Source organism: Scomber japonicus, chromosome 5 (assembly GCF_027409825.1).
Source record: "Scomber japonicus isolate fScoJap1 chromosome 5, fScoJap1.pri, whole genome shotgun sequence".
Taxonomy (NCBI): domain Eukaryota; kingdom Metazoa; phylum Chordata; class Actinopteri; order Scombriformes; family Scombridae; genus Scomber; species Scomber japonicus.
Window position 1 is genome coordinate 16,586,249 of NC_070582.1, and position 12,221 is coordinate 16,598,469.

General features: G+C 40.6%; 1 protein-coding gene across 2 annotated transcripts in view; it reads right to left on the reverse strand.

Moving 5' to 3' along the window:
- dapk2b (death-associated protein kinase 2b) overlaps positions 1–12,221 on the reverse strand; it is a 14,398-nt gene continuing 2,177 nt past the window's right edge. Inside the window, exons 3-12 of one of the 2 annotated variants that reach the window (XM_053319076.1) lie at positions 7,054–7,275; positions 6,106–6,244; positions 5,213–5,342; positions 5,036–5,084; positions 4,916–4,942; positions 4,655–4,807; positions 4,122–4,167; positions 1,481–1,570; positions 1,296–1,376; positions 1–987 (exon numbers count right to left, since the gene is read on the reverse strand). In XM_053319076.1, coding sequence (XP_053175051.1) covers positions 910–987; positions 1,296–1,376; positions 1,481–1,570; positions 4,122–4,167; positions 4,655–4,807; positions 4,916–4,942; positions 5,036–5,084; positions 5,213–5,342; positions 6,106–6,244; positions 7,054–7,275 — 1,015 coding nt within the window. In that variant the 3' untranslated portion in view covers positions 1–909. Of the gene's footprint in view, positions 988–1,295; positions 1,377–1,480; positions 1,571–2,499; positions 3,390–4,121; positions 4,168–4,654; positions 4,808–4,915; positions 4,943–5,035; positions 5,085–5,212; positions 5,343–6,105; positions 6,245–7,053; positions 7,276–12,221 lie in introns of those variants that run through there. The other variant, XM_053319077.1, reaches the window with a different exon arrangement.

Below are 12,221 nucleotides of genomic sequence, written 5' to 3' on the forward strand. Positions count from 1 at the left end.
TCATGTTCATTAATTTATTAAACATTTCAATTTACAATACATACAATACATACAATACACAAGAGAACGGAGAATTAAGTATTTGTTTTTAAAACAGCGGATGTAAGATACAAGTGAAACTGAGATAAGACATTTGGCTGACATGTATATTTACACCATAAATACATCAAAATGCATCAAGAACAAACAACTGCATTAAGAAATTCAATTCTGAATTGTATTTCACATATGTATAGAAGTTATTTATATTATGTTCTTATGTATTCATAGGACAAAATGTAATGATTGCCTCATTTGACATGAGTAATTTACAGAAATTAAGAAAATGTAGAATTACAGTACACAGATGGCTCTGTATAGCAGGCTTCAGGTAATTATCTTAATGTGGCAAATGACATTATTGTATGCTAAGCAGAGCAACATGTAAACATTTGGTTATGAAGATCTGCTACCATCACCCTGTCGTGGACAAAATATTTCTTGTAAATCCTCACATGCAACCTGCACAATAAAAAGAACACAGTCAAACTATCTGTCAACACTTGGCTGCCTAAAAACAGCTGAAGCATTTTTAAGACTGCACTTAGAGGAAGCTGCCTCCATTTTTGTCCACATTGGCTTTTCAGTTCCTGTCAACAATAATCCAGTTATATCTTTTCATGCAAGAAAACAGTAGCTCTAATTCAGAAATGGCTATCTAACATAAAGCGGATGATCTGCTGGCTTTGTGAGTCACCAAGACATACAAAGTTGCTTTGACCACTGAAAATGTTGCATCTTCAGAAGTCATTCAAATACTGTGGCTGATTCTTTTAGACAAGTAACAGCTGCAAAGTGTGCGTCAAAGAGTGCAGAGTCACTGTTGCAACAGGAACATTGTCGACTGACACTTGACACTTATTGTTGCTCTCAGGAAGTGCTGCTTCTCTTTCTGGTCCTCGGTCTTCTCTTGAGGATTTCTTCTTCTTGGTCACTTTCACAATCCCTCTGAAAATTATCAAACGATTGAGTTAAAAAAACAAAAACGACAAACAGCTGTGGGACTGTTGGTTTGGTGAAAGGTGATGACAACTCTATCACAGCTGGAGAGGAACCACACATTTTATTTTTATTTCATTTTAATATGCAGACTGTCTAGCTGTTTTAAATGTCATGTGATAAATTCAGTGTGATGCAGCCCAGCTAGTAGCAAATGAATTATTATTGTAAACAAATACTGCAGAAAACATAACCTGCTGTAGTTAATACAGTGTGCTAATGAGTCCAAACTGAGCTAGTTTAATGCTTAATCTTACCCCGTCCTGCTCAGGCAGCTTCTGGCCCTTCTTCATGATCCGTGTTAAATGATTGCACAGAGATACAATTCTGAATGACAGCTATAGAAAACAGACAAAATAACAGACACAATCATTTTTTTCATTGCTGTAAGTACAAATGATAAAATGATGTACAAAATGAAATTATGCTTCAAATACTTTACCTTCCATCTGCGTCTGGCGTACTGTCTCCTGAAGTTCTCCAAGTTGACCACTGACAACCTTTTCACCATGGCCTGTCTAGGATTCAAAGGCTGTAGAGAAACAAGGGGGATGAGATGGAAGAGGAACTTTCATGTTGAAGTAACAGAATGACTGATATTTCTTGACATTGAAACACAACAGAAAATAAACTGAAATCCCTGGACAATATTAAAAATGTGGACATTGGATAGATAATAAATGATGAGCATTTATTTCAGTGTTTTTGACAACAGTGAAAAATGTCAGTGTGCACATCAAAACTGAAGCCAAAAAAATGTGAGGCGTGTACATTTGTCAATATGCTAAAATGACACAGATTAGGGTGTGACTTTAAACACATAATAGATGTTATTCTCCTTTTCATAGAACATCTTCAAGAAAGAAATAAAAAAGGCATCTCAAATAAATAAATAAAGTAAATCTTAAAAGTTGTAAAAGTGCACATTTGAATTCATAAAAAAATATACAAAAATAAACATCAATATACAGTTTAAAATTAAAATGGAATGAAAAAATAAATCAAAAATGTGAAATTCTGATACATTCCATTGAAAAGAATTGCTGTCTTATAGCCATGACACATTGAAAACAGAGACAATCACTATTAATGTTTCTTCATATTTAACACAACAAGAGCAGTGGCATCATCTTGTTTCATTGTTTGCTTAATATCACTTCAAATGTACTATGTGCCACAATGTTTGCCACTTAAAGAAATAGACAACACTTTTCCCTTACCGAAAGTTAGTGAGCAAGATTGATAACAGTCTCATGTCTGTATAGTAAATATGAAGCCAGACAATGGTTAGCTTAGCTCAATTTAATAAAAACTGGAAACAAGGTTAAACTGCTAGCCTGACTCTCTCCAAAGTCTGCCTTGACCTCTAAAGCTCAATAAATGAAACTTTAGATCTTCTAAAAGAGAAGTTGTGTTTTTATGTGTGATAATGTGCCCAAAAATATTGAGCTTGGCTGTAGTTAGAGCTAACCGCTTCCTGGCTGTAGTTTCATATTAAACTCTCAACAAGGATACAAATAAATGCAACATGTCTAAGTATCCTTTAAACTCATTCTATCATACTGCAGAGTTAACTCAAGGAAACAATCCTTGGGGCTAAGTAAAATGTGAAGACTACACAGCTATACATTCAAATGTTTGTGTTGCTGAAAAAACATCTCATTTCCATAAACTTGTTAAGATTCATCAAAGCTCAAAAAAGTGTGCCTTCACTCAGGTTAGCCAGAATCTGTGAGTGACTGTTTAGCCTCAGGGCACAATTCTCCCCCACAGGACTGATGCAGTAGCTCCTTCAGCGTCTGCTTCACGTCCGTATTCAGACTACTGCTTTGGATGCTGCTGTTGGCTCCTTCTGGATGCAGAGTGCTCATCACTTCCTCCAGCCATTGCAGCTCACAGTTCAGCTCCTGCTTCAGAGTGTCAAGCTGGCTCTGCCTCTGCTTGTACTTCCCGCTGATGCTGTCCAGACTGGCATCTACGGCCTTCATGTCCTCCTGCAGCAGCTTCCTGTTGGCCTCCACCTTACGAAACTCATAGCAGACCTGGGATAGCTGCTTCCTTGCAGTTTCACTCTCCGCTTTGTACCAGGCCTCTTTGTCACTGTAGATAGCGAACAGTGCCTCGATGTCAACCTGCAAGGTGTGGCGGGCCCCTGCCACCTCTGACAGGCCTGTCTGCATCATGTTAATGTCTTCTACCATATGGACGAAACGCTCAAAGTTGGCATATGTGTTGTTCTGGGGCACACTGGAATGGGACTGGATGGTGTACTCCTTTAGACGCTTTGTCTTCAGCTGCTCGGCTTTCTTCTCGGCCTCGGCGGAAGTGCTGTCCTCCATGTGGGCAAAGGACTTCAGACAGAAGGGTGGAGGAACACTGAGTGAGAGGCTGTCTCATTTTTGCATCTTGAAAACACACGTAGCAGTGAATGTCCCAGCAGATGTAGGATTAGTGTGTGACCCTAGAGCAAAAGCCATGGCAGGTATGAGCGCCAAAAAACAACACGACATTCTTGTTGAGTGTGTTACATTTCCTGGCTTCATGCTTGTATCCAAACAGGATGATGACTCCACAGCAAAAACACCATTCACATGCATTTCAGCAGTCAGGGTTGGAGTAGACTTCTTCTACATTACAGGTTGTTAAACGTCCATGCGATTAAAAACACAATTAGTGAGATCTTGCTTCAGGTCAATCTTACATTTCTTGACAAAAGAGCTATTTATCATCCAGATGGTATGAAACAGCTGTATCAGATGTGTGGAGCTTGTTGATAGGTGAAGGGTGAAATGAATATGCCCAGAGGGGGGGGGTGTAGTGATGGATACGATATACTGTAACCGTGGTGAAATAGAGGGAACATATAGGCAGGTAATGGATGTGAACTCTGGGATTTGGAGCCTATATTCAAACTGCTTTGCACATTTAAAGATGGATTTGCCTCTCGCACAAGAAATGACCCCGTGTGATGTGACCTTTGACATTAACAACAGCTACATATTGTTAAACATTTGGTGGAGTTCTGACAGCAGTTACATAGAATACATAAACATGCTATAACATAGCATAAATCAAGTGCATACCTTAATCCAAGGATGGTTAAGGGCGTCCTGTATGGTCATCCGTTTTCTAAAATGATGAGAAAGAGAAGAAGAAAGAGCAGCTGAGTAAATACACTCCAACAACTCCATCAAACAAAGGGCATGGTGAGCAATAATGCTTTAGGACTTGAACCTTTCAGAAATACCCCCTGCTCAGCACAACTTTTGAAGGAATATTTGGTTTCCTTCAAGTGCATTTAAATGGAAACACATGTTAAGCAACAAGAACAGAAAGAGTTATGAAATGCTTTGCTTCCGGTAATTAGTTTACAGTGTAAATTATGTTTATTTAGCTTATTTCATTTAGTGAATTATGTGGTATCAGGGAATTTGACCTAAAAGAAATGCGCCCAAATCCTTTGCTCTAGATTTCTGTGGACTGACTGCCCTTTCATTCTAATTTGGATCAGGACCGTACATTTAATGTGCTTAGGATTTAATACTGTGAAACTTTACTGGGCTTTGTGTTGGAAATGTCAGACTTGACCTTTGACCTCAGACACCCGTTACTTTACCTCGTGTCCTTCTCAAGAAGCTCCCTTATGAAGCTCTTGGCAAGCTCGCTTGTATTGCTGAAGAGCTCTTCATCAAAATCATAGTCCATCGCCGAGATATTTCCCAGTGTCTCCTGCTTCGTGTCACCGAGGAAAGGTGACGCACCACTCAAGCTGAAACAGCAGCAAAAAAAACATTCACACGCTGACTAAGACCTTCCTTGATAATCTCTTATTGAACATTAAGATCCCCATTCATAATCACGAATCATCCCAACTTACAGTATATATGTGATGACTCCAATGCTCCTGTGAAAGAACAGCACAAGGTTAATCCAAAGTTATGCACTGAAGCCTGCTGTATGGATGGAAGCAGAGTCAGAGGTAATTAAAGGCTCTTACCACATGTCTGCCTCCAATCCCAGTGGCTCATAGTTGACTATCTCTGGAGCTGAAAATAGACAGCACACACTGCTGCATCACAAACAGAGCCAGGCAAAACACCAAACCTTCTTCTTAAAATGTCCTACAGTGCAAACACTTTTCTCACTACTGCAAACTTACTTGAAAAGCACTTACCTACAAACTCAGGGGTCCCAAAAATGTTTTTAAAATCTGCCCCAGCTTCTATTTTGTGTGCCAGTCCAAAGTCTATGAGTTTGATGCGGGGTAGAGGATCATCCCTGTCCAGCAGCATTATATTTTCAGGCTAAAGTGCAAAAAGAACAACACAAGGAAGCACATTTGTCAGCAGATTTAAGCTAATACCAAGATTGGGCAATACTTAAACAGCGCTGAATTATAGATGTTACCTGATGAAAGGCGCCTTTTGCGTAAGCATTGAAGAAAAACATTGCAACAATTGTTACTGTGTCATATTAAAGCAATTAAGAATATTTTTGGGGAGATCTACAGACCTTCTAGCGTTGCCCTGGATTCTGATAAATCAATGTAAAGGTCACTAACTGGACAGACAGTTTCAACATTTCTCTCAACTGACCATTAACCGTCTGATTTTGCAGTAAAAATGTTAAGCACTAATTAGTGCACAAATCTGTCATTGGGTAATGAAGGTCAAAGCCTCAGGAAGGTCTGAATCATGCCCTTCACAGTGTGTTCTTTTGTCTTAAATGCTAAATGAGAAACATCAAGAGTGAGGAGCTGCAGCTGTAGAAAAAAAGAGGACAGTGACTTTCAGAATGCCGTGTGGGCGACGCTGCGCTCTGAAAGCGAAGAGATAACCTTGAGGTGTCTGTATCTGAGAGTCTGGACTTCAGCCACAGAAAACAGGAAGAGTGTGTGATTCAAAACAGCGAAACTCTACCGGCATCTACATTAGACACCTGCTATATATATTTCACAGTGACTCTTACTCAACCTTGCATGTATGTGCAGCGCAGTAGCTGAAATAGGAGCAAAATACAGTTTTAACACGTGATGTACAAATTCGCTCACTTATGAATCTTTTGTACCTTTAGATCAAAATGTGAGATCCTCTTGGAGTGAAGGTACTGGACTCCATCAAGGATCTGTTTGATAAACTGAGTGGCCTCCTCTTCACTGAGAGACTCCTTCTGAGCCAAGAAATCGAACAGCTCTCCTCCAGAAACCCTGTAACACACAAACAGACACTCAGTGACTCATCCTGTGGGTTTAGATAATCTGAAGCGAGGGCTCTCTTGAAGGTTATCTAAAGTGTATTCTCAGCATTTAGATGTGCTGGTTCATGATGCCATAGATACATTTGTTTGTGGCAACATTACTGGTCTGTTTTGCATCACTTTGCCCTACTTCTAAAGCAATGCAGCTCTCCGTCTTTTTATACTACATTTTTATGAAAAGCTGTAATTGGTTTAAATCGTCTTTTGACCAACTGGCAGCCCATACGCACAATGTTCTTTTACAGTCATACAAAGAAAGCATGACTGACTGATTGAATGGATTGGACTGATATTTCGACTAGTCCTAATTGGGCCGTTTATGTTCCCAGGCAATTGCTGGACGCAGACAAGGTCCTCTGAGGCCTCTTATCAAGCATTATTGACTCTGTGAGAGACCCTTGGTTCTTTCTGGCAAACGTGATCCTGGCAGAGGTTTTCAGCACACACAGATTCAACAAACAATCTGTGTACACAGATAGAAACTCACAGTTTAGACTGTTACAACATAGTGACACAACTTTAACAATGTTGGTCTAAAACAGTCAAATGACTGAACTGATGTTACGGTTTTATATTTAAAAAAAAGATGCTGTGGGTTATATTACGTATGCTTTAAACCTTCGGCAAAAGTAAGACAAAAAACTAATTACTATGTCGAGATGTTTGGATGTTTAAAGGTAAGCTGGCAAGCATTAGGGGATTCTGTTCTTTTAAATGAGAGGAAATGGTGATGTATTGTTAGATCATGCAGTGACTCACAATTCGAGGACAAGCACAACATCTGTGCGGTTCTCGTACACGTCATGCAGCGTTATAATGTTGGGGTGCTGGAGTTGCTGCAGGATGTCCACTTCCCTCTCAATCTCCTCTCTTCGTACACCACGTCTGCTGACTCGACTCTGGCGCTTCTTGATGAACTTGGCTGCATATTCAATACCTGAGCTCTTCTCTATGCAGCGCTTAACAATTGCAAACTGCCCACTGCAGACACAAAAGAGAAGGAAAACAGGTATTACTTAATGCTATGGTTGCTGTTAAAACATTGTATTAAGTTTTGTTTCTTTAGGTACCATAAATGAAATTCTTAACAAATAACAACAGGATATAGCTTTAATGTCTGGGAGGAAGTTGAGTGTCAAAAATGGCTGAAATACTGTGGTATAACTCATTACTTCCTGTTTCCCAGCCAGCCAGAGAACAATCAGATAGGACAACAGTGTAGACAGAGCTGCTGTCCTCCCACTTCAGCAATCTTCCTGCCAAATTTCTAGCCATCCTCATGAGATCAGTCCACTGAAACAATCCCAAAATCTCTGAATATTTCACAACAGAGGTGTGGCTTATAGTCCCTTTCTCAGTGGGTCATTGTTTCACTTTTCACTGAGTACTTGTTTTGCATGTGGACATGGTGATATGAAACGGGTTAATGACTTGAAGAACACTGAGACGTCTCCATCAATAAACTCTTTGTAACATTTTCCTTTGTTGTCAATCTCCCTGGACATAACTACAGAGTTATTTCACTCCTAACTGACCCATTGACAGATTGAATAAGAAGTGTGAAAACATTTTCCAGCATTTTCCAGCCCAGTTAAAGATGTGTGGTGAGTCTCCATGGTTTATTATCAGAGCAGCACTTGTAATCTTAGACCTGACAAAGTCTGCCACCACTCCTGCTGCTCTACACATTTCCTCCTGCAGTGGGATGGCCGGCCCACTCTATACATTCAGACTTTGAAAACAACTCTCTCAGTCACTGACCCTTCAGTGTCATCCCACACAAAGACATGAGGGTGAGGGTGGTGGCACAGCTGGAAAAGAGTTTCTGAGTGGGGAAGATGAACGTTATCTTTGACAAGAGGAATAGACAGTAAAGACCACGTAGGCTGGATGAAATATATTAAAGCTAATTATAATTATTTGTTTATTCCACAGTGCAGCATGGACATGTATTTTTAGACGATGTGAAAGAATTCACAGAGGGGAAACAGATAATAACTGGCTGGCCTTTTATATGTTTTGGGCATAACTGTCCACACAGAGATTCCAGGGTGGCTGAGAGAGGTTGTCCAGTCTGTGTTCACTATTATCATGGTGTCTAGTGGGCTAAGAATAGCTCTGCTTGCACACTCATTCTCCACCTGCCACCTCTCTGCTGCTTAGTGCTGCTGGGGAGAAGAAGAGGGCTTGCAGGAGGAAGAGTGTGAAGGAGGAACACTAAGAGGAGCTGCTGGATAAAGAGCTGCCTCAAACAAACACAGTTTGTCCAACAGTCCAAAAACACATAACCACTGAGCTCCTGCCAAGCTCATGTCATACCGCTGTTAACACTTGTACTTTCAAAGTAAGTGTGCTGACTTAGTCATAGCTCCAGCTCATCACAAACCAAACAATGGATTAAATGCAAAAGTTTATACCACCATAAACAACTTTAGGTAACCCTTCTAATTCTATAACCTTTTTTTCACTGCCTAAGTGTGAGATGATTGAGCCAGTTTGCTCTGTATGAGGCACACCCTGTCTTGTGCTTATTCAGTCCCACATTCACATCTGGGAGCAGCTCCACTGAGGATATTTAACTAAGCCTTCCATTAGATTTGCCTTGCTCAAGTACACAAAAACATCAGTTTCTGAAGTTTTCTTTTATGATGTAAGCCCAGATTTTCAACTGAGGGTGCAGAATAGTTGGTACATTTTACAATATGATGTAATTTAATCCAGCAACACTGGAAATGATGGCCTTAAACATGTGATCAAAAAAAAATCAAGATTATAAGCTTAACAATAGTAAAGCTGTATTAGTGGCACTCCTTTAGGCTGCACAGGTGCTGCAGGTATTGTGCCAACCTTTGTGTCTAACATGCTTTTGAACAGTTGATTTCCTGTGTAGCTCCCAAGGATTCCAAAGAATCTCCTTCACCTGCTTAAAACCACAGACAGTTATTATTAAGAAGATTTATTTTATATTGCAGCAACAACACACTGTCAAGGTCATATTATGTTGAGAACATGTCCCAACAGAGGAGGAAAGAGGTGGGGACGGTATACATCATACCAATAGTCTTTAAAGAGTCACACACACACACACACACATATGCTGCAAAGGAAAAGGAAAAACAGGGTAGGTGGGGGGGTCAGCATGGAATTTGAAATGCTCTCTCTATCTGTTCTATTCACAGGACGTTTCCACCCCTGAGACATATCTGAAAGGTTGACCCTGTTAGAGATGACTACGATAATGTGTGAACTGAGGAGGAGGGTAAGTCACTCAATGAATTCCATTTGCAAAAACAGACAAGTACCCCAAGGGGAGGAATCATCACATAGCAGCAGCAACAGTGTCCTTGATTTGCCTGTTAAGCAAGACTGAACGGAATAACTCCTCGTGTTGATAGTTGTAGCCCAAATGCAAGACAGTGTGCAACACAAATGTCAGTGCAGGGGCTTTACTTCAGTGTTGCTGTGGAGTGTAAAGTAACAGCGGCGAGAGCAGTGATGCTGGGAGTGGTATTCCACAACGGGCCAGGCGTGCCGGCTGCATTAGCTTTAAGCCGGCCAGTGGGGCTGAAAGTACCATCTCTCTACAGAGTTTCCACTCCCAACAGCTGAAGGTCATTATCCACAGCCAAGGTTGGAGGAATGTTCGGACAAGTGGCGCCGGCCCAATATTTAAACACATTTCTCAACTAAACAACCTCTGGGGCAGCGTGACAAAGACGGACAGATTCATTATTGACCAAGCCCTGTCCCTAACCACCCCAAACTATCTGTGAAGTGAATATGGAGGAAGACTGGAAAAGCTGATTTTTGCCATGTCAGAGGATGAAAAGCTGTTATCTAGAATAACAAATGCTTAATCACCCAAATACACAAATTGAAAACCACTTTATCTGCTATTAATATGAAATATATCAACATTTGCCCTACAAGTGTTCAGGATATTGTAGATTCCCACTGGTTTTGGAGTGGTCCAGTGTCAACAAAGCATCTATGGAGAGGCAGGGCTGTATGAGTGTGCTGACAGCAACGGGGTGACCTCTGTCAAATGGGAATTCTGGGAATGTCCAAGACAAGAGGTCAACACGGAGTTCCCTTCATCGGTCTGCACTGAATAAACACATTTTTCACCTATTTAACAGCAGGAATGTCTGACTACACACACTCTTATCCTCTGCTCCTTGTACTTCCATACTGTGGCTGCTATAGATACATCATGTAAATCCCTTTGGAGAAATTCTAGCACTTTACTGGGACGATCAGCAGCACCTGTCCAGCTCACGACTATCAGTTCTTTTCACTTCAACACATCCAGTATGTGATCAGGGTGGCCTTAAATGTACATTGCAGCACTCCCTGTGTCTTCTGCAGAGACAACACACTTCTGCAAACTGATATAACATCTTTTGTAATTAATTTCCTACTATGTGTACAAATTACAGCTGTGGCAGTAACCAGGAAACACTTTGCATTTCATGTGGTGTGATTTGACCTTTTCAGTGTTCCTGCATTCAGTTGGAGCTAGACGTTTGAGTGATTTAATAACATGAGTCTAAAGCCAAGCCAGCAGCTCTGTACTTTGGTAAAGTGGTACTTTCAGCTCAGTTTTAGCTAACTTTAGCATGCTGACACACTCACAGTGACACAGAAAACATGCCTGTGTTTAGCAAGTGTTGTTTACCATGTTCATGTTAATGTGATAATTATCACAAAGTACAGCTAAAGGTGATGGGAATGCCATTGGTTATAGGTTGTATTTTTTCACGATGGTGCTAAATGAAAAGTTAGATCACCAAAATGAATGAATACATGAATGCCTCTACCACATTTCACATAAATCCTTGCAATAGTGGTGAAGAGAAGACATAATTTACTGTTCCCAAATATTTGTCTTGTTCTAAGGTGTTGCATAGAGACTCGAGGAACAGAGGGGTGGACCGACATTGCCAGCCAAAAATCTGAACTTTACGGACTCACATCCACGATGCAGGTGTATGCTCCTATATGCAGAGTTTAAAATTAGGAGGAAGTTGACAAATCCTTTATTTAAACAATGGCACTTCCTATCCAACGGTGTATCCTGTGAATTCTTGCCATTGTTTGAAGATAACCAACAAAGATGACGTTGTTTCATTCACAACAGGCAAAGTACAGTCTCTGATGGTCACCACTGTATTGGAATCTAGTACTAAAAGTATAAAGGTATAAAAGGAGAAGGAATCTGTTGTTGACAGGTAGAATTTACATAAACCACCATCTGCCCAGAAGTCCTTTTTCTCAGCCTTATCTTGACGCAGCCATTTGCGTAATATCCCACAGTGAGTTCTTATAATACATGCACAGTAACAGCTCATCGCCTTGTGTGAAGCCCAGTGGCAGCTGTGCGCCCACACTGTGGCACTTCCTACTGTATGTCATCATCAGTAGTCATCAATCAGATTGGAAGACAGATGAGTAAATGCCTCACATCTCAAGCAAAGAGTTATTTTACAGATAGGTTTACCTTAAAGTCTCCGTCAGTCATGGAAAGAAACATTGAGTACAACTGTGTGGGCCCCTATGACATTAAAGTCTGTCAAGAAGGGGGATGGGATGATGAATTGACTGTCATGTAGCAAATGGCTCAACAGTTCCACAGAGGAGAGAACACCTTAAATACTCCATACAGATCCGTTTTTGCCCCCCTCTATCAAATTTCCCCCACCCTCTTGTGAGGACAATTGAGTAACAGTTCTTTTGTGGTGTGTGGAGGGATCTTTAGCTGCCAAATTGGTGATAATATTCTCAGGCACATTTTTATTTTCAGCACATGTGGCTTTTAACCACAAGTTTCTGTTTCACTTGACAGTAGTGCTGTGCTGAACATGTTCAGCTGTTTTCAAGCAACAGCTTTTCAGCTTGACCACATTTTAGTGATATTGTCAGTCTTT